Source organism: Protopterus annectens, chromosome 13.part0 (assembly GCF_019279795.1).
Source record: "Protopterus annectens isolate FY-2018-M chromosome 13.part0, PAN1.0, whole genome shotgun sequence".
In the NCBI taxonomy this organism is placed as follows: domain Eukaryota; kingdom Metazoa; phylum Chordata; order Ceratodontiformes; family Protopteridae; genus Protopterus; species Protopterus annectens.
In genome coordinates, this window is record NC_056747.1 from 615,739,147 (window position 1) to 615,762,528 (window position 23,382).

The following is a 23,382-nucleotide window of genomic DNA, read 5'->3' on the forward strand; positions in this document are numbered from 1 at the left end:
CTTGAATCTGATTTTATCCTTCTCGCTCTGATTCACTCTTGGGTTACAGATCTGATCCTCTGATCTGACTCGATCGCTTTCTGCAGACTTCAACTTCCAGATTCGAGCTCCTCCTTTACCCATAATCTCCTTATACCAAGCGCAGCTCACTCAGATCTCGTTTGCCACCAGTCACATCGGATGTGCTGTCCAGTGCTTGCAGCTAGTTTTCAGATGAGTGTATCACTTTTTGGTGCAATTATTAGCTTTTCTTCTTCTCCTGCCAACCAAGGTTCTCGCTGGCATTAGGGCTACCCTTCAGTAGTTTGTGGTCTTTCCTTTCAGCTGCTAAAGTGTTTTGTGGTTTTCTATTTTCCCTATAGCACTTACAGAATTGGGAATTGTAGTGTTCTTAGTGATTAGCTTTATTAGATTTATAATTTTTTTTCTTGTAGTGTGTCTGTTTTTTTTGTACTTGCCTTTTAACAGTTTTTTTTCTGCTATGAATAAACCAGCTGGTTTCAAAAGATGCACGGAGTGCAGTCATAAAATTCTGCAGTCTGATTCTCGTAATAGATGTGTTTATTGCTTAGGTGCAGCACGCTTACAATCAGTGTGCCATTTGTGAGGGATCCTGCCTCTCTCTTTAGTTTCTTCTCCAGGTGCTGATCCCCCCCCACCCCCCCCCCCCGAGCATGTGGTAGCAGGTTCTGCTTCTGACCATAAAAAGTGCCGTCGTAAAAACCCTAGGGTGTCATCAGAACTCTTTAAGAAATGTTTGTCTTTTGATTCCTTGGTTCCAAAACTGGGCTCAACTCCAGCAACTCTGAAAGGCCTCTCAAATCCATCTGGACCTATGCCGAGGGCATTATCTGCTTTGGATCCAGGTTCGCTAAAATCGTTATCTGCATTGACTCCTTTGGATCCTTCTCAGTCCTCGGATCCAAGGAGGTTGGATCAGAAGCTGAGTTCACCGTTACCTTCCACTTCTTTTTTGGAGCCTAGGATTCCGGATCCGAGGACTGAGAACCGTTCTTCAGTATCATCCATACAGTCCGTCTTCCCTATGGTTCAGATGAAAATCTTACAGACTCCACACCAGTCTCGCACTTCGTCTGTGGCTTTATCCAGATCCTCCAGAAGCCTTTCAGAATACAGCGCGTACAGGATGGTAAGGAAGCTTATCAGAGCTCAGATCCAGATTTGGGGGGGTTCTTGGTTCTGTCCCAGCTTGGATCCATGAGTGCCCCTAACAACGCTGACTCTACTTCTCTGATTTGACCCTCAGTTTTGGAGCCCCAGGACTGTAGCCACCCGAGAGCATTATCATCGGACCTGAGGACTTTTGCTTCCTCGAATCCAATGGTTGCCTTGACAACCTCTGCTTTGAGATCTTCGAACCAGAGTGGGTCCCAGATCCAGGATGTCGAGGTCGGGTCTGAGGGAGTAGTTTAAATCAGAGCCGTTTCTCCCCCTCAGTTCTGTTGACAGCACAGGTCCGATTCAGTCTGGTAGCCGTGGATCCAACGCCCTTGTTATGTCTTCTTTGAGGGCTTCGGCCCTGATGGAGCTGGGCAGGGGATCTCCTGGTCCATCTGCTTTCCAGGTCATTGAAAAGACTTTCTCTGCCGACAGAGATCCAATCTCTTTGGCTACTGCTCCGCCTCCTCGCCCTTCATCGGATCTGGGAGTGAGGCCTACCATTCCTGTCCAAGGTCAGCCCGTTTATAAGAGCATCTAGGATTTCCAACCTCTTCCGATACCTCCCCTAAACATCCCACAGAGGTGGTGCCTTAGAAGAGGACATGTAAAAGAAGGCACCTGGACTTCCTGTGGAGTCTCTCACCGAAGATATGGATTTCGACAAAGGGGAAAGATCTCCAAAATGACCACTGGAGGACATCTCCTTTGCAGACATTTTGGAAATTCTGAAACAAAGAGGTGGTTGGTCTTCCAAAGATCATACAGCTGAGGAGTCCGTATTTCTAGAAGTCTTCAGGATGGGCTCATCTTAGGTGACCCCCCCCCCCTCTTGGTGGACCCCCTGATAAATTTGGTGGTATGCTGGTCATGGAAGGAGCTGGGCACTATAGAGCTTATCCTTAAATGATCTAATAAAATTCTCTCCTTGCCTACTGATTGTCCCTTTTGGTACAAGGATATCCTGGTGGACGCTATGGTGGTGGCAGCTGCCACTAAGAAAGAGCTAGCTGAACATAGCTCTACCGTCCATCCGCCAAATAGGGAATCTAGGGCGATGGATAGGTTCTGCAAATGTGTCTATGCTTCAGCCACTTTCATGCTGAAAGCTCTTAACTTCTTGGTACAACTTACTCGCCTGCAGAGACACCTGATCAAGAAGCTGTCAGGGTCGTTGATGGAGACCATGCTGACAGGAATTTGGGAAGATTTCTCCGAAGCTGGCCACTTTTTTCTCTCTTGCTAATTTGTACATGAGGCTCATCTCTCACACAGCAGTGGGTACCTCACAGGCCACCAGCTCTGTCATCACTGTACACAACATGCCTGGTTAAAGCTTTGCGACTTTGCAGAGCCTTTTAAGACATCTTTTATCAATGCCCACTTTGATGACTCCTCTTTATTTGGGCCGTCAGTCAAAGACAGCCTGACCCACAGTGAGAAAGGGGGCCAGACCCTGTCTGTTGTAGGGATCAGGTTTTCCACCCCTCAACGAAGCTACTTCTGGAATCAGTGAAGGGCCAAGAAAATTTGGTTTCGTAAGTCTCAAGAGGCCTTCCCTGACCAACATGGTGAGTTCCTCTGCAGAGGCAGAGGAGGGGGCTTTAATGGGAGATGCTGTCCCAGAGGCAGAGGGGGTCCGCAAAATTAGGGCCTCAGAGAACCTTTTTTGACAAGCGCTATCAGCGCTCCTGAAGCGTTGCCTGACTGCTCTGCCCTGGAGGCAGTTTGGGGCAATTTTTCTCTGCACTCAAATGCCTGGGCCCAAATAACAAAACATGTTTGGGTGCAGACCATTATATCCAGAGGCTATTACATCCCCTTTTACATTTCACCTCCAATAACACAAAAAACACTCTTCGATGTTCCACCCAGTCAGAGGGAGTTGGCAGTTGTAGAAATTTGAAAATGACTGCAAAAAAGAGTCATCCAGGAGGTCCCAACTGAACAGAGACGATCTGGAATTTACTCACGCTACTTTTTAATGCCTAGGAAGACTGGGGAACTAAGGCCAATCTTGGACCTAACCAGAATGACCTTGTGCGTAAAGTATGCGAAGTTTCAGATGGTTACATTACAGTCTGTTCTTCCCTTGGTGAGGAAGGACGATTGGATTGTGCTCTGTGGATTTAAAGGATTCATACTATCACATCAGAATAGACAGGCACTCCAGGAGTCATCTGTGTTTCAGGCTGGGAGTCATTCACTACTAATTCAGAGCCCAGCCCTTTGGACTCACCACAGCCCCAGGATGTTTGCCAAATGTATGGCAGTGGTCGCAGCTCTTCTGAGACTACGAGGTTTTCATGTGTTCCCATATCTAGATGACTGGCTTCTAACTGCCCCAACCAGGCGTCAACTGTCTCATGCCAGAGACTACCTGTTCCAGATCTCAGATTTTCTAGGCATCACAATAAATCAGAACAAGTCACAACCAGTGCCAACTCAATCCTTGGGGTTTATTAAGGCTCAGCTGAACACAATTACCCAAATAGCATTGTCGCCCGTACATTGAAAAGTCACTTTGAGAAACCAAGTCCAGTCTTTACTAACTCGTCCTTCACCCTCTGCCAAGCTTGTTCTTTGAGCTCTTGGAGCTATGGTGGCTGCTATAATGTTAGGTTTTCTAGCAAGGTACTATATGCGTGTTCTCCAGTGGACATTGGCTGTACAGTAATCTATACTTCACCAGTCTTTGTGTTCCTATCAAGTTAACAAAAATGTGCAGAACTCACCTGGAATGGTGGGATTCATTTCAACCTGTCAGTTGGCGGACCATTCATTCTTCCCCTGCCCACAGCCACAGTGACCACGGATGCTTCCCAGCTGGGGGGGGGGGGGATTTCAAAGGGAAGATGGTCCAAGGCACGTGGACTTCCTTAGAGACCAGACTGCATAACAGTGTCCTAGAGATGAGAGCTGTTCTTTTCTTGTTGCAAGCCTTTCAGGATGTTCTCCCTCGGGGGACCATTGCAATTCACACAGACAACATGTCAGCAGTTTGGTACATCAACAAGCAAGGAGAAACTTATTCTTACCCCCTTTGCAGGGAAGCCATGAGGGTTTGGGAATGGATAATCTCTTCACACCGCTTTCTTGTTGCAGCTCACATACCAGGGAAAACCAGTGTGTTGGCAGACAAACTCAGCTGGTCCATCCTGACATCCCACAAATGGTCTCTCAACCAAACAGTAGGGAATTACATTTTTGACCGTTAGGGGTCATCCTTGCTGTGATCTCTTTCCTTCTCCAATCAGTTTCAAGTGCAGCAAGTATTTCAGGCTGATCTGTCCTCCCAGGGAAACACTGACGGATGCTGTATTCCTCGACTGGCCCTCTGGTGTCCTCTGTGCTTATCCTCCCCTTCCATTGATCCCAAAATTTCTTCAGAAAGCCCAATGGTTGAAGAGCTCTGTAATCCTCATTGCCCCTTATTGGCCTCATCAGATTTGGTTCCCCATTCTCTGGTCTCATCTGAGGTATCCTCTCTGGATACTGGAACCCATCCAGTATCTCCTAACCCACCCGTTCCTGGGACTCCATCAAGACCTATCCACCCTCAATCTAACCACATGGTTTCTCTAATTCCACTGATTCTTAAAGGGTCTAGGCTTTCTTCACCTGTAAAGATTATTGTTTTCGCCAGGTCTATATTAGTTTGCCGAAATTTAATTTCAGTGAACATGTATTCATTGACCCCTATGCAGCGAAAATCACTTCTGCGATTTGCTGAATATTCCAAGCAAAGACGTAGTTGGCCAACTAGAGAACTTTGCCCTTTTCTCCATTGTTGTGCGATTTTGGAGTTGGTATATATAGTTGGGGGGTGGGGGGGTGAAGCCCTAACTTGGGTGGGTTTGAATTAGCTAGATGTGGGACTGTTGTGCTGCAGGGCAAGTATTTCTGTGCCCTTAGATTATTCAATCAATCGTGGAAGTGATTTTTGCTGAATAGGGGTCAATGAATATATGTTTACTGAAAATAAATGATGGCAAACTAATATAGACCCATTTTAGCCTCCCAAAAGGCATCCACCAAAAAGGCATACAAAAGCAAGTGGAACAGATTTACTATTTGGGCTGCGAAGGAGAACATTGATCCTTACACTGCTTCTGTTCCTCACATCCTGTCCTTTCTTGCTTCCTTATTGAAGGAGGGATCCAGCTTTGCCACAATTAAGCTTCAGCTGAGAGCCATATCCAATTTCCATTCTGGCTTAGCATCAGGACCCGTAACTACTTTGAGGTTATGCAGAGCTTTCTTGAAAGGGGGTTTCTTTTCAGGCTTGCTATCAAAGACCCCACTCCCCCTTGGGATCTTTCGCTGATTCTCCAAGGCCTCTCTTAAAAATCTTTTGAACCAGCTAGTAATTGTGATGTGAAGTTTTTATCTTGGAAAACTATTTTTCTGGTTGCCATCACTTCGACTAGAAGAGTTTTTGAATTACAAGCCCTCCCTTCTAAGCCACCTTATATAATTTTCACTATATATTAATCCGTCCTTCATGCCTAAAGTGGCTACTGAGTCAAACATTAATCAATCTACTTAGTTACCAGTTTTCTTTCCCAATTTTTCCAGTAAAGGTGAATATATGATGTATTTACTGGACATTCATAGACAGCTTTGTTTCTGTCTTGACAGGACTAAACAGTTCAGAAAATCAGAACACACATTTTTTCATGCCGTTATTACCATGTAGTATTGGTATAATTTCCCATTTACCATATTGGTGGACGTTCATGCACACTCATGCATACATCTGCACACTTTTATATACTTTCTGTATTTTTGTATGATTTTATCTACTAGTTTTTATTGTATAAACATGGTTTGGGCTATAAACATAAACATTTTTTTTTTTTTTTTTTTTTTTGCAAAGCAGAATTCGACTCCCGTTTCAGTGACTTTCCAAGTATGAATTACATAAATGATATGCATACAACTATTAAGAACAAGGCAAATGACGTACATGCAACAATTAAGAACAAGACAAAAAAGTAAATATACATATACATGTAAGGTGCAAAGTGCAACTCAGTGCAAGAAATACTGAAATAAACAAGTGTTAACAATACGTAAACAATACTACAGAACCCTCGGAGGCTTGGGAAAAAGAATACTCCAACCTAATAAGCTGAGTTAACCGTTTATGGACTTGATGGCCTGTGGGGGAAAAAACTGTTCTTATATCTGCTTGTTCTGGTGCGTATTAATCTGTAATGCCTGGCTGATGGTAATAGTTCAAAAAGATGGTGGCCTGGATGTGAAGGGTCGGAGATGATCTTCTCTGTCCTTTTCATGACTCTGGAACAGAACAGATCTTGTAAGGAGGGCAAACTAGCACCAGTGATATTTTCAGCAGACGTGACTATTTGTTGTAACGTATTTTTGTCATGATTAGACAGAGATCCAAACCACACTGTTATGGATAAGCTGAGAACAGACTCAATGACTGCTGTGTAGAAGTGAATCAACAGTTTCTGTGGGAGGTTGAACTTCCTCAGCTGTCACAGAAAGTACATTTGCTGGTGTGTGTGCTTTATGATGGACCCTTCATTGGTCTCGTCCCTGGAGATTATAGATCCCAAAAACTTGAAGGATTCCACAGCTGACACAGCAGTATTAAATATAAAGAAGGGGAATAATATTGTAGTACCACTCCTAAAGTCCACTGTCATCTTCATTAGTGTAGAGGGAGACTAGCAGTGGGGAGAGCACACATCCCTGAGGGGCACTTCTATTGATCATGCGATAGCTAGATGTAAATTTCCCCAGTTTCACCTGCTCTTTCCTGATGGTTAGAAAATTGGTGATCCATTGACAGGTGGAAGTAGAAACGGAAAGCTAGGAGAGTTTCAAGTGTAGAAGTTCTGGAATTATTGTATTAAATGCAGAGTTGAAGTCCACAAACAGAATCCTTGCATATGTCTCTGGGTTGTCAAGATGTTGCAAGATATAGTGCAGACCCATATTAACTGCATTATCCACTGACCGGTTCTCTTGATAAGCAAACTGAAGGCAGTCCAATGAGGGAGCTGTAATATCTTTCAAGTGAGCTAACATCAGGCTCTCAAAAGTCTTCATGACCACTGATGTCAAAGCAACAGACATGTAGCCATTCAGTCCTGTTACAGTGGATTTTTAGGCACTGGGATGATTGTGGCTTCTTTGAAACATAAGGGAACTTCACACAGCTCTAATGATTTATTAAAAATCCGAGTGAAAACAGGAGCCAGTTGATCGGCACATGTTTTTAAACAGGAGGGTGAAACCCCATCTGGGCCAGCTGCTTTCTTGATTTGTTGTCTTTTTAAAAAATTATACGCATCCTCCTCAGAGATAATTAATGCAGGCTGAATGTAAGTTTGACATACCGAAATTCTGCCAGTCCAGCTATCTGGAATTTTGTAAATAATTATATGTCACTTGAAAATGTTAATATGATTTATATAGAAATGTGACAAAAGGAAATACTGCCAGCCTAGCTATCTGGAATTTTGTAAATACTCATGTCATTTGTGAATATTAATATGATCCATAAGCTTGTCTTACAAATGTAAGAGAACATTGGTTTCAGGTGGAATTGCTACTACAGCATTGTTGCTGGTTTTTATGAGTGAAAGTATGAAACTGGTAAATAAGGAGCTGAACTTGGTAGTGATACTCTCTGTACAATTAGTGGTAGAGGGGGTTGGGGTAGAAGATTGGCCTGGATGAAGAAGTTGTTTGATAGTACCCCAGAATTTTTGTGGATTATTTTGGTGATTGTGTTGGATACTGGTGTAGTAAAGATTTTTAGCATTCTGATTTGCTTTTTGGATGTATTTGTTATCTGCCGGTAGTTATAAAAGGAGGCTTTGCATTTGTTTGCCTGGTAATGGGACCAGAATTTGTATCTTTGCTTTAGTAATTGAATGGTTTCTTTAGTTAGCCAAGGATAGTAGCTGGATCTAGTTCTGACCTTTCTGATGAGGGCCAGGTTACATAGGAAATCCAGGAATGTACTGTTAAAATACTGAGTGGCTGAGTCTAGACTGAGATATTTAACCGGGGATCAGTCACAAATATGGAGGAGGAATTTAAAAGTATCTACTGAGAAGTTTGTTTTGTTGTGTACTTGTCTGTATACACACTTTCAATGGGACAACCACTATGCCTAAGACGATAGGTGGATAGGTGGTTAGGTGGTTACTTAGGCTGTCTGGGAGACAGCTTGAGTGGTAGACAAGTGAGGGTTTATTGCTAAGTGTCCAGTTAAGAATTGTTTGTCACTATGTTTATCTATCTATGTAGGTGACTGTATTATCTGGGTGAAACCAAGTAAGTTTATGCAACTGGAGGGATTTTCAGAAGAACAAGTATGCCAGTCAATACAGAAGTCCCCTATTATTAAGGTTTCTTGGCTATATGTGGAAGGTGACCAAGAGAGAAGGTTCTCAATTATAGATGGTTTGTTGCTGCGGGGGGGTGTATACTGATAGTATGACAATGTGTTTATTGGGGTAGATTTTGAGGCAGGAGGCTAGCGATTCCATGTTATTTACGTCTGGTGGGTCTGCTTCTTGGGGCTCCAGGTCTAGTTGGTCTTTATGCATAATTGCTACTCCTCCATCTTTAGTTCTATTTTAGAGCTATTGAAGAGATGTGATGCTATACAGATGTTAGTGTAAGAGTTCTGAGGTGGAGAAAGGAAAGGGTTGGGTGGAGAATGTATGTTGATAATTACAACATTGTGAAGAGTGGTGAGGAGGAAGATTGCTGTGAGTAGGATGAGTGTGGATATGTGAGTGAGTAACATTGTGTTTAGGGTGTTGACCTAAGTGATCTATGCAGAATCTGTTACATTGAGAGAGTAAATGCACTGTGAGGACATTAGGACTAGGGATTAGTTATGAGGGTGGTTAAATTAATTAGCGGGAATTGGTTAGTGACTGGGTAGATGTGAGTTTGGCGGGCAATAGGGGTGGGTGGGAACTGGAGGTAGAGAAGGGGAGCAGAATGACGTGAGGGTGAACGGAGTGGGCAAGACCCCTGGACTTGGAGTGAGAACTGCAGCAGAAAAAAAAGGTCAGGCGAGATATCTTTTACTGTTTACTGTATACCAACTAAGTGGTTAATTATATGCTGCACGCCAGTAATTTTGCTTCTAAACTAATGCCAGAGTGGCAGTTTTAAGCTGTAACTCCTTTGTCTAATACTGCTTCTAAAGTAAAGCAAGAGTGGAAATTATAAACTGTAACTATTTTGTCTAACACTGACTGTAATACTGGGAGAAGGTAACTTTAAAGGGGTGAAGGAGAGGGAAGACAGCTGTCTCCCTTGGCGGAGTGCAAACTAATTAACAATTTCTAAATAAGATAAATAAAAAAATAAAAAAGTAGAAACTAGTGAGCTTAAAACTTCATTGATGAGCTCAGTCACAAAAATTTCCAAAAATCATGAAACCCAGTAGTGTTCCAAAGCAACAAGCTTTTATTCATCACAGACAAGCGATCCTCAGTAACAAAAAATCATAAATATTTTAACAACGTTAAACATATCAGCTTTTATATACTTAAAAGTAGGTGTGGGAAATGTACATATTGTTTAATTTTAAACCAGCCTATTCAAGGCAAACAGTATAAACAGGACTGTAAAAGTGCATTTCAGAACAAGTATCCATCCTCACACACTGCAGCTGATTAGATATTAGATCAAACTAAATCCTAGTTAAGGAAAACACTACCTATTTGCAACCCACATTCCAAAACCAGGTATTAAGAAGAGCATAAAATAAACATAAAAATACTAAAAGGACTTTTAATAAAAATTGCTTTCAGCTACCTAATGCAATAAAGCCTTCTTCAGGTCTGTGACAAGAAGTAAAATCAAGAAAAAACACATAGCTATCTAGCCATAGACATAATCTAACTAGAACACTATAAATATAAAAATACATCTGCCTAATAATATCACCTAGTAAATCTAACAGTAAACAAAACTGTAAAGTAAGTAAACTGTCTGATCAGATAATGTGCTTGGAGCAGAATTATCCAAACTCCCTTCTGATTATTCTGGGGGATTTTAATAAAGCAAATTTCGGCCATGAACTTCCTAAATTTACACAGCATATAAAGTGTCCTACCAGAGACAGGAACACTGGACCATTGTTATACAGTGTTAAAACATGCTTATTGTGCTGTCTGTCCCCTGTGCAGCTTCGGGCTTTTCTGACCACTGTCTGATTCATTTGCTTCCTATCTATAAGAGCAAGTTAAAATCTGTTAAACCTGTGATGATCAATGCAGTAAGAAGGTAGTGTATTGAGGCAAAGCTGAAGCTGCAAGCCTGCTTTGATTGTACAGACTGGAGTGTCTTTGAAGATTCTGCTGCTAACTTGCATGCACTGGCAGACACAGTAATATCTATCTTATGTCAGCTTCTGTGAAGATATGTGTGTCTCCACTAAAACCTGGTTAAAATTTAGCCAACAGCAAACCCTGGTTTACTGCTAAACTTAAACAGCTTTGTCAAGCCAAGGAAGATGCCTATAGAAGTGGGGATAGAACACTTTTAGACAGGCAAGGAACACACTGATAAAAGAAGAACTATTCTGAAAATCTGAAAAAAAAACAGTTTTTAGCCAATGATCCTGCATCAGTGTGGAAAGGTCTACAAAACATTACAGACTACAGGAAACCATCCCCCTACACTGCAGTTAATTACCAGCTAGCTGATGACTTGAATGCTTTTTACTACAGGTTTGATAAGCCTGAGGCTACCAATGACACTCTTACCAGCTCTGTGAGTGTTCAGACTTATATGGCTCTCTCTTCCACACATTCTCACTGTGACGCCCTTGCACTGGCCCAGTAATCAAGCAGCCTCAATCCTTACCACTAGCATCAGTGAGGGACATGCACATTGGGATGATGAAAAGTACACACACAGTAAAGTACAATTTCCTTTAAGAGCACACAGAGATCACAGTCAGTCTGGGGTTGGTTTCTCCCTTTTTCTCCAGATCCAAAGACAAAATAAATCACCAAAGCAGTTAAAGGACTTTGAAGCACCAGAAATACAGTCCAAAAAGTAAAACAAATAAGTCCAATGCCCTCAAATAAAGAAGTTTAATAAAATAACAAATCTTTTTCCAGATCCCCAATAAGACTTCCCACACTGGCACAGCTATAGGGTTAAGATCTCAGCCGAGTGGCCAAGTTAAGACCTCCAGCACCCTCTCTGTCCAACCAGTGCTTCGTGTCCCTGCCCAAGTAGCTGATGCTGACACACACACACACACACACACACACACACACACACACACACACACACACACACACACACACACTTTGAGATTTGATTAGATATACAAACACACACACACACACACACACACACACACACACACACACACCTGGGAAAGGCTGGCACAGGTTTACTAGCTATGCCCCCTTCTGCCCAGACTATAAGGTAGTATCAGCCGCCACCAGCCACCGTTACTTATCAGCTACTATTAAGGCCCTTACCAAAGGGTGCCCAATCTTACTGTGCAATGTTGCTATTATCCAAATGGTAAGTGTGACCAAGACATTCAAGGCCATTGGAGTGGCCTGTACAGTGTCACCAAATACATATGCAAGTACTCCAAGAGCTTAAATATCTCTAAACAATCCAGCCACAATAAAAAGGTTTAAATATATTTAATAATAAATAATAAAAGAACAAGACAGTATTTAATAACTCAACACAGTGACTACAGAGTTCAGAATCACGACATATTTTAAAACGACATTGCAAGATAGTCTCAAATAAATACAGAAAACATCTAAACTAATCTTCACTACATTCCTATTTATGTCTTAAATTACTATATCCTGGTTACTTACTATTAGCAAGGCAAGTGCTGATGAGAGGATGTTTCCAAGTCCAAAGACAAATGCAAAATGCGCAGACTCGCTCTCTGAGATAGTTCTTAAATTAATAATACACATTACTGCTGAGTAAGCTGGGATGATTCATAGATTCATGACATCACTCTTTGTCACCTGCCTTCAGTTCCAAGACTAAAAGAAACTTAAAATTTAACATTTCTCTGGGGAAAAATACATGTCACTCAGATGTGCAGCTGCTAGGAAGTCACAGAGCAATAAAAACACTTTACATTTGAAACCTAGTAATTATTTTTGTTTCAAGACCATAGCAAAAACTAACTCTAGACACTGTGTCTGCTATGTACTCAAACAGAGATAACAAAATCGTAAAACAATTTCCACTTATTTTCTTGAGGTTTTGAAAGTTCCAGCTTCTACCATTAAAACATACATTTGCACAGGCATATAGTTTACATCAATTTCTGTTATTTCTCAGTAGGGTACACTGTGGTTACATTCTTGAAGCTCAGTACATAACATACAGTTCAACACACACTTCTGTACCGGTAGTTTAATATATACATAACATATAGTTACCCCCATTACTCTCTTTCTGCAACCTGTACAAACAAGTAAAATAAAAAAAAAACTGCTAAACAAACTAAAACCTACATCACTAGCATCCATTCAGCTACCAAATGAATAACTCAAGCTATCAGCCGATGCCTTTTGTTACCCAGTATCAGTCTTAATCAATAGATCTATCGCTGAACAATATATCCCCAAGCTATGGAAAATTTCTTACATGATCCTGTTACACAAAGGTAGCTCCTCTATAGAACTTTTTAATTATAGACCTATAGTCATTCTATCACTCCTTTCTGAAATTTTGGGAAAATGTATCCATTTCCAAATATTGCACCATCTATTAACTAAAAACCTCCTAACCAATACCCAGCATGGCTTTCTTCCTAAACACAGCACCACAACTGTCCTCTTAAGTTTCACAAATACTGTCAACTAACCTCTCTCCTCTGTTTTTCTAGATATGTCAAAAGCATTTGACACAGTATCACACCAGAAGCTCTTAAATGAGCTTGCATCCCTTAGTATATTAAAACAAGCACTCAGTTGGTTCCACAACTGTCTGTCCTATTAACAAGCTGTGAAGTGGCAAAATAAGCTCTCCTGACTGCTTCCCATTACATTTGGCACCCCACAAGGGTCAATTCTAGGCCCGCTCATCTTTTATATATTTACAAACAAATTCCACACAGCTGCAAGCCTTGCTACTGTCGTCCAGTATGCACATGCCTCTACTCTCATCTGTGCTGCACCCTCCCTGTCAAAACTTCAAGAGACTACCCAAGAATTGTGTACTATCATTGTATCCTATTTTCTCAACTTTCAACTTATTCTTAATTCTAATATAACCAAATTAATGCTTTTCCGCAATAACTATAAGAAATCCAATAACAACATTCATCCTTTTAAGATCGCTTCTTCCAACAACACATTTATTGAGCCAGTCTCACATACCAAGCTACTAGGGGTTACTATATAGATAGCAATCTGAGATTTGACAAACATGTCTCATAAACACATAAAATTAGGTTCCCTCTATAGAGTAAAGACTTACTTCACCAAAACCTCCAGACAATCGATTGCCAGGACCTACCTGTTGTCTACATTACTGTACACCTCCCCTATATTCATTAACCTTAGAAAATCTGACCTAAACAAACTAGAGGTATGTTACCACAAAATTGCCAAATTCACCACAAACCTTCCTCACAGAACCCATCACTGTAGTGGCTCCACTAGCTAAAATGGTTAGAGGTATCCAGCCTCTTATCATTCATCCAACTTACAACAACTCACTCTGTCGTATACCAACCTGAAAAATGCCCAGCTCTACATAACCTGGTACAAAGCTACACCAGTAACAGAACCGTAAGATCATCAGATAAATTTTAGCTAAAAGTTTCTAAATCCAGTAACAGCTTCAGAAACTCTTTTTATTCATACCGTATCTTTATATCATGGAATTACATCCCTAAACGCATTATTAACACCAGTTGCTCTGCTACATTCAAAAAACTGCTCAAAACACATTTAAATAACAATTGGTTATGCTCCTGTTCATCCACAGGCCGAGCCGCTGCTTTATTGCTATAGTCTGAGTCCTCCTGTCCTCTGTCACTTTACTTTTTTTCTGCACTTCTTTTCTTTCTGTTTAACTTTAACTGTATTTCACCTCTTTTCCATCCAGCTTTCTTCTACTGCTTTATTCTTCATTATCTACACTATTTTAATCTTTTTTCCCACTACCATATCTCTTTATTTTTTCTGATCTTATACTTCCTCAGAATTCCACAGTGTTTCTCCAAATGTTTGTTTACTAATGCATGGGACATTGTCAATGCTGTATCTAAAATCTTTGTAACGTATGTTAGAATCGTACACTCCTAGGTTTACTAAACAAATGTAATTTTGTTCAGTGTGTATCTGTATTTTTTTCTGCCTTCAAATTTCATATGACAACCCTTCTGGGAACAAAATTTTTGTATACACTGTTAATGCTGTTTCAGTTAGCACTATGTTAAATAAGTTAATTTCTCTTTGTTCAACTCTGCATCTTTTGTAATGTTGTATCTCTTTCAGAATTGTACATAACTGCATAATTTCATTTCAGAAGTGTATCAAAATATATATTTTTTTCTCTTTTGTATTGTTGTATATATGGAGCTATTCTTCCCGGGCCTCTGCTGAAAAAGGGCTTCCAGCCCAGTCAGACTTCGCTGGTAAACAAATATAAAAATAATAAATAAACAAAAATAAAATGTGATATTTCATTATTGTATAGCAAATATTCATTGTAATATCTGGCAGGATATTCCAGCAGAAACTGTGATAGGAGTCCTTGTTACTGGCTGGGTAAATTGTACTCATCATATTTTTCTTACACTTTCTTTAAACCATGATGAAGGATATGAAAATATTTTAAACACACCTTGAATGTTTTTTTTTTATTTCCTTAGTCGCTGTTATGACAGAAGTACACCAGTTCATGCTGCAGCCTTTTCCTGCAATCAGTGGGTTCTCAGTAAATTACTGGATGCTGGAGGTGATGTGAGACTACATGATGAAAATGGCAGGACTCCGGACATTTGGGCCATGACAGCAGACAGGCAGCAGAGTGACAAGGTATTTCTGTCTGTAATAGATGCAAGCTTTTATAGGATTAATTGCATGGTGATGTGTCATGAGAACAGAAGGAACAGCTGTAATACTTCGTTTGTATTCAGGATTCATACAGCCAGTTTTTATCTTCTTTCTTTGTGTCTTATCCACAAGGGCTGGAGGGAGATGGGAACCAGTAGGATCCAAACAGAAGCCCCTGTTGCATGTAGCAAAAGATTCAGTATGATTTCAGTTCTCATGTAGTCAGCCAACCAGCAAAAGAACAACAGGAATTTATCCTACAAAAACCTTTGTTCACCACCTTTGTCTCTTGACTTCTTCAGAATAAAAACACTCGAAAACTCCCTCCAATTTATAGAAACAATCAACCAATCAAATAATTACACTAATTAACACCAAATGATACACACATCTTTCATTAATACATAAAATACAAAATACTTACAGTATAAATCTTTTAAAAACTAACTTTTTGATATATACAACCTCCTACTTTTTAAAAAAGCGTTTAATATTTATCATATCATTGACTCCCGGAGATCTGTCTGCAGGCAGTTTAATTTGCAACAAGGCGTCTGTCTGCTCTAAATAGTTCTCAGAATTACCTCCCCTAAAATCAGCACATCCTTGTTCTATAATAGAAAAAAGGAATTTCGTATATATTTTCCACACCCTAAGGTATGCTTAGAAAGGGCATTTTTTGTATCTTTTTGTTTAATACTGTACAAGTCTTCCCTTATTCTTTCATAAAGTGCCCTAGTAATCATACCTATATAATAAGCAGTGCGTCCTGAGCATACATTAATATAGATAACCCCCTCCCCCAGTCTTAACAATTAAATCTACCCCGTACTATCAAGGTGTGTGATGGATTATTAAGAAGCACATAAGGTCTTTAAAAATATAACAGCACACATTACACTCACCACATTTAAACATCCCTTTAGATTTCTCAGTAAAAGAGGTAAGTGGTACTATTTTTGTATTATCTCTCTATAATAAAGTTTTTAAGTTAACATTTTTCTTATAAACAAACCTCGACATACCTCCCACAGCTTTATACAAATCCTTATTTCCTTGCAAAATCTGCTAATTGTTCTGTATAATTGCCCGTATGCCCTGACTATCGACTATTATGTCCAAACTACACACCAAGTTCCTCTCATTAATATTCTTGTGCATTTAAACATCTTTCCTGTTACCAAGTGGATCTTTTAATATAGGGAGATACAAAGTACTTCTCTTATTAAATATTTTGTTTTCTATTTCTTTTAAATAAAGTTTGTCATACCCCCTGTTTAGAAATAAATTTGTTATAAATGTAAACTCTTCTCTTAATTAATTATCATTGCTAGTCATTCTGCTAGCTGTTAAATATTGTCCTCTAGGAAGATTTTTCTTCATGAAGAGGGGATGATTACTTTTTTGATGTAAATAACTATTAGTGAACGTCTTCTTTCTATGAATACTGCTTTCAAATTCTCTCAATTCACCATTCCACTTTAATGTCACATCCAAAAAATTAACTTGAACACCACTTTCTCCCAACGTAAATCTAAAAAATTCTGACTTTTGATTCAATACTCATCAATTCTTCACAGTTAACAGAAGTCCTTTCAGTAATAAAGAACACATTGTTTACAAATTGCTTGGAATGATGTATATTAAAAATACTTTTAACAGAATGTAAACTGAACTTCCCACCAGCCTAAAACTGTGTTAGCAAATGAAGGGATGGCTGAAGACCCCATTGCTACTCCCTTTTGTTTATAAATTTTTTTTTATTGAAAATAAAATAATTATTATCCAATAAAATTTCTATTAAACTACAATATAGATTAATGTTCTGGATTGGAAAACTTTGTAAACTTATTCAAAAATTCTCTAATATACTCAACACCTAAATCATGAGGTATAGAGGTGAATAAAGAACAATCATTACCTGTACAGATTACATTTTTTTCATACTCAAAATTATAACTGGAAATAAACTCTCCGAATTTATCTAAAAAGTCCCAGGAATCCTTGATGTATGAATCTAAACATTGTCCTGTAGGATTAAGAATGGCATCCAGCCAGAACATTAATTTTTGTTGTAGTTTAATAGAATAAAATGAAATGGTGAAGTGACAGAATTTGAAAGCAGTCTTCATAGAAAAAAGACATTCACTAATAGTTATTTACATCAAAAAAGTAATCATCCTCCCTTCATGAAGAAAAATGTTCCTAGAGGACAATATATAAGACCTAACAGGATGACTAGCAATGATTAAGAGAAGAGTTTACATTTATAGCTAATTTATTTGTAAATAGGGAGTATGACACAGATTATTTAAAAGAAATAGAAACCAAAATATTTAATGAGAGAAGTACTTTGTATCCCCCTGTATTAAAACATCCATTTGTTAATAGGAAAGAAGTTTCAATAGACAAGAATGTTAATGAGAGGAACTTGGTGTGTAGTTTGGACATGAGTTGATAGTCAGGGCATACAGGCAGATCTGAAGTAGTTAACTTCATTTGATCAGCAACCTGTGGGTATCGGATCTGATTCGGATCCGAGCCGGCAGCTTTCCTAGCAAAGATCCGAGCTTCAAGCTCCTCCCCTACCCATAATGCCCTGCTACCTCCCTCTAACCCTCAGATCTCGTTTGCCGCGGCTTCTTGAAGCATCTGAGAACGAGCTCCTAGCGTTGGGTTTTGTGAGTTGTGTAGATTATTTAACTTTTTCCACTTAATTTCACTTTTTCTGAGTGTGTGTGACACCCCTTCTCTCCTATCTATCTGGGTAGTTTATCGTTAGTTTATCTTTAGTTCCTTAGTTAGTGTAAATTTAAATCCCCTCCCCCCTTCTGTCTGTGTGTGCGAAGGTGTGTGCGTGTGGGCCTAATTTTGTTAGTATGTCCGAGGCCCCAAAAGCTATTTTTTCAAAATGCTCCAAGTGTGGCCATAAGCTGTCCCCAGCGGATGGCCAAACTCGGTGCGTTATTTGCTTGGGTGTAGACCATCTTTCTTCAGGCTGCACTATCTTTGCAGCCTTCAACCCCAGGGCTTTGAGGGATAGGCGGACTAAGCTAGTCCTCGCGGGCCTTTTGCCCTCGGATTCAGCTTTATCCTCCTCCCCCTCCGTGGCGCCGGCTGCGGCTGCCCCACCGACCGTTCCCGCTCCCCTGGCCGGGATTCAAACTCCCGCTTCGGCTCAGGAGGAAAGGGAAGCGAGGAATAAAGACAGGAAGGATAAAGAGCGGGAGAGAGACAGGCATCATAGCCACAAGAGGCGAGCCGATTCAGCTCCCTCGGCCCCACCATCTAAGCAGCTAGCCTCCCCTCTTAAGGTCTCCGGGTCTTCCCCCTCCAGGCTTCGCTCTCCACATTTTTCCCTGGAGCCAGAGGAGGAGACCCGGTCTCCTTCGAGGTTGTCCAGGCGGCCTACCCGGCCAGCCTTGGCAGTCTCATCCAGGTCCACTAGAAGTTTATCTGACGTGGATATGGATCGGATGATACGTCGATTTCTTCAGGCCCAGCTGCAGATGGGAGTGCTCTTGCCCCCCCCCCTCGACCCCCTTTTTTGCCCCCATTGCTCCTTCTCTGACCCGCTACCGGGGTTCGGAGCTGTCGGATCCGAGTATCTTCGGAGCCGGGGTGGTGTCGGTGCCAACAGTGTTTCCTACTTCGGCTCCGACTGTACCTTCGAGTTTGTCGGATCCCTTTTTGGATCCGAGCTCTCGGGGCCGTGAGATGAGTGTCGGATCCGGAGGGGTTAGTGTGCCTTCGGCTCCATTGTGGTTGGGTCGCACTGCCCTTTCGGATCCGATCGGGTCATCCCCGGTGCCGATCCACCCGCCGGATCTGAGGGGACTGCTTTTGGACCCTAAGGAGAGCAGCTCACCCTCGGCATTCGACGTCGTGGAGAGGGTTCTTTCGAGGGATTCGAGGTCCCAGGCTCTGGCTATAGATCCACCCGCCATTCCCTCTCAGACGGGCCTATCTTCCATCATCCGGCCACAGGGACAGCTTGCGCCTACGTCCCAGATGGTTCCCATGGAGGAACAGGACATTGTTGGTGAGCCTTCCTCGGACAGCCCCCCTGTGGAGGTTCCTCACAAACGTAAGTGCAGGAGAAGGCACTTGGACTCACCCGAGTCCCTCACAGAAGACACGGACTTGGAGGAAGGGAAAGGTTCCCCCAGATCACCCCCCGAATATGTCTCCTTCGGTGACATTATGGAAATGCTTCATATTAGAGGGGGGGGGCGGTGGTCGGCCCAAAAGCTTTCCTTGGACGAGTCTGTCTTTCTGGAGGTGTTCGACGCAGACCCATCTACCTCTTGGGTGTCCCCTCCCGCCGATCTGCTGGTGGACCTCATAACTACCAGGGCATGGAAGGATCTGGACACTGTGGAGCCAATACCCAAGAGACCCGACAGGATTCTCAGCCCCCCCCCAGACAGGACAGTTTGGAGCAAAAATGCCCCCGTAGATGCCATGGTGGTGGCGGCTGCCACCAAGAAGGAATTAGCACAGGAAAGTTCCTCGGTACATCCCCCTGACAAGGAGTCTCGGGCGATGGACTGCCTCGGAAAGCGGATGTTCACTTCAGTGACCTTCTCTGTAAAGTCATTGAACTATATGGCACACGTGATTCGACTACAGCGAGACCTAATCAAAGAGTACGCTGGGTCACCCCCAGAGTCCATGTCGGCCGAGGACAAACGGACCTTCTCGGCATGAGTGGCCATTCTTAAGTCTATTACGAATACCTCTATGTGGCTTCTTTCCCATGCCACGGAAGGAGTGGCTAGAGCCAGCGGAACAGGCATTGTCTTACGACGACAAGCCTGGCTCTGTCTCTGCGACTTTGCGATACCCTTCAAGGCGTCCTTCGCGAACGCCCCCCTTTGACGGTTCTATGCTTTTCGGTAAGACCATCCGCGATACGCTACTCCAGAGCGAGAAGGATAGGAAAATGTTGTCTGCCGTCGGGATCCGCTTCTCGGCTCCTTAGAGGTCCTTCTCCAGGAACCAAAGAGGACAGAAGAAGATGTGGTTCCGGAAATCCCAACAATCCCGTTTCGCTCCGGATCCCTCGTCCTTCAGAGGCAGAGGAGGACAGGGTGGATGCTGGCCCGAGGCAGAGGGGGGGGGGAAGAATTTTGGGTCGAGGGAACCCTTTTTCGATCGACCTGCGCAGCAACCCTGAGGGGTTGCCCGACTGCTCCTCTCTGGAGGCAGTTGGGGGGCGCTTCTTGGAGCATCTAGCACATTGGGAGTCCATTATGAGAGATTGCTGGGTGCTCCGGATCATATCCAGAGGTTACTCAATCCCATTCCAAAATACTCCCCCCCCCCGGTCGGGGCACCTCCCTGATGTACCACCCAGTCAGAGGGAGGTTGCAGCCCTAGAAATAAAAGAACTTCTAGAAAAAAGAGCCATCCAGCACGTCCCCCCGGTCAATCCGGATCAGGCTTCTACTCCAGGTTCTTTTGGTGCCAAAAAAGACGGGGGACTTACGGCCAATTCTCGACCTGTCCACACTGAACCTGTCAGTTGCCAAAGAGAAGTTCCGGGTGGTCACCATACAATCCATTCTCCCACTATTACAAAAGAACGACTGGATGTGCTCCATAGACCTCAAGGATGCGTACTACCATGTTCTAATGGACAGGCGATCCAGGAGGTTCCTCCACTTTCAGCTGAGAGCCAGCCACTAGCAATTCAGGGTCCTACCCTTCGGTCTCACCACAGCCCCCAGGGAGTTCACCAAGGTCATGGCAGTTGTAGCGGCTCACCTGAGGCTTCAGGTAATTCAGGTCTTTCCTTACCTGGATGACTGGCTCCTAGCCTCCCCCACCAGGCATCTACTATGTTCAGAGAGAGACTACTTCCTACATCTCACCCGCTATCTAGGGATCACGATCAACCACAAGAAATCATCCCTTCAGCCTACTCAAATTTTGGATTTCATAGGAGCCAGGATAGACACAATTCAATCCAAAGTCTTTCTGACGTCGGACAGACTGCGCAGTCTAAACCTACATGTTTTGGCTCTTCTTCAGTCCTCGGCCCCTCCAGCGGAGTTAGTCCTGAGGGCTCTGGGGTCCATGACAGCGGCCATCAACTTGTCTCCGCTCGCGCGTCTGAATATGAGGATTCTCCAATGGACCTTGCAGGTCCAGTGGTCCATTTTGCTTCATCCCTTGTCTGCTCCTATTCCTCTCAGCAGAGTTTGCAGGGAATCTCTACTTTGGTGGCTCCATTCCAAGCATCTCCGGGAAGGGCGCCCCTTCTCCATTTCCCCACCCGAAGTCACAGTGACCACGGACACGTCTCGCCTCGGGGGGGGGGGCACTGCATGGGCAGCACCATCCAAGGCACGTGGACTCACACAGAGACCTTTTTGCATATCAGTGTCCGGGAGATGAGGGTGGTGCTTCTAGCGTTGCAAGCTCTCCATGCCCTTCTTCCTCTGGGGACTATTGCATTTCAAACAGACAACATGTCAGTGGTCTGGTACATCAACAAGCATGGGGGAACCAGATCTTACCCACTTTGCCGAGAGGCCATGAGAGTGTGGGAATGGGCAATATCCACCAACCACTTTCTCATAGTAACGCACATACCGGGTCGGTCAAACATCCTTGCGGACAAGCTGAGTCGGACTATCCTCTCGCCCTACGAGTGGTCTATGAACCCCTTAGTAGCGAAACAGATCTTCCTTAGATGGCGTCAACCTTGCTGCGATCTGTTCGTGTCACCTTTGAATGCAAAGTGCAGCGAGTTTTTCGCTCTAATTCCCCCACCAGGGGAAAACCCCAGAGACGCTCTAGTTCATGCTTGGCCATCCGGTCTTCTTTATGTTTATCCTCCTCTTACGTTGATGACAAAATTCTTACAGAAAGCTCGTTGGTTGGGGAGCAGAGTTATCCTCATAGCCCCATTCTGGCCTCGTCAAACATGGTTCCCTTGTCTACGGTCTCATCTAGTGCATCCTCCCTGGATCTTAGATCCCCTTCCGGATCTGATTTCTCATCCCCTGGGATTGAGGACCCCCGACCTGGACAACCTCAAGCTCTCAGCTTGGCTGATCCAGTTCCCTCATCATGTGTTAAAGCCATTCTGGTGGCCGCTCATAAACCCTCTACCAGAAAAATCTACAAGAGTAAATGGAAACTTTTTCTATCTGGGTGGAGCATAGGAATTTGGACCCCTTTACGGCTCCTATTCCAGCAGTCCCCTATTTTTTATGTCAAATTTTCCATCAGGGAGCTAGCTCTTCAACTGTTAAAGTTCAACTGGCAGCAATTTCCCACTTCACGTTGGAAACAAATTTGGCCTCCTGGCATCATCTAAGATCTGCAAGACCTTTCTGAAAGGCACCTTCCTTTTGAGACCCCCTGTTAAGGAAGCAGTCCCTCCATGGGATTTAACCCTAGTTCTCCAGGCTCTGACTGGTCCTCCCTTTGAGCCCGCAGCTTCGGTTAATTTAAAGTTTGTATCTTGGAAAAATGCCTTCCTGATTGCCATTACATCAGCCAGAAGAATATCGGAGCATCAGGCTCTTTGAAGTAAGCCCCCATACATCATTTTTCATAAAGACAGAGTTTCCCTCAGGACTAACCCCTTTTTTCTACCTAAAGTGGCTTCCGAAGCCAATATCAACCAGTCTATCAACCTGCCTGTCTTCTTCCCTAATTATCTCAACAAAGGAGAGTATAGACTCCATTGCTTGGATGTACATAGATAGTTACGATTTTACCTACACAGAACAGCTGTTTTTCGAAAATCAGAACAGCTCTTTGTTTCATTTGCTAAGTCCTGTCTGGGTAAACCAGTGACTAAGGTAACCTTAGCTAGGTGGATTTCACAATGCATTCTTCTTGCATACAGAAGCTCTGGCCGACCTGAGCCCGTGCGTGTTCGGGCACACTCTACCCGTTCTGTGGCTACTTCTGTGGCCTTCTGGTCGAAGGTCCCTCTGGATGACATTTGTTCAGCTGCTACTTGGGCTTCCTCTCACACTTTCATTACACATTATAAATTGGATCTGATTTCCAGAGGAAGGGCGTCCTTTGGCTCTGCAGCGCTCCGGAATATCCTCCCATAAGGGCCTTCCAAGTTGTGGTAGCTGGGGACTCTGTCCCACAG

General features: G+C 42.8%; 1 protein-coding gene across 1 annotated transcript in view; it reads left to right on the forward strand.

Moving 5' to 3' along the window:
* TEX14 (testis expressed 14, intercellular bridge forming factor) overlaps window positions 1–23,382 on the forward strand; it is a 3,435,352-nt gene that overhangs the window by 392,303 nt on the left and 3,019,667 nt on the right. Inside the window, exon 3 of the mRNA XM_044054283.1 lies at window positions 15,074–15,239. Coding sequence (XP_043910218.1) covers window positions 15,074–15,239 — 166 coding nt within the window. The remainder of the gene's footprint in view (window positions 1–15,073; window positions 15,240–23,382) is intronic.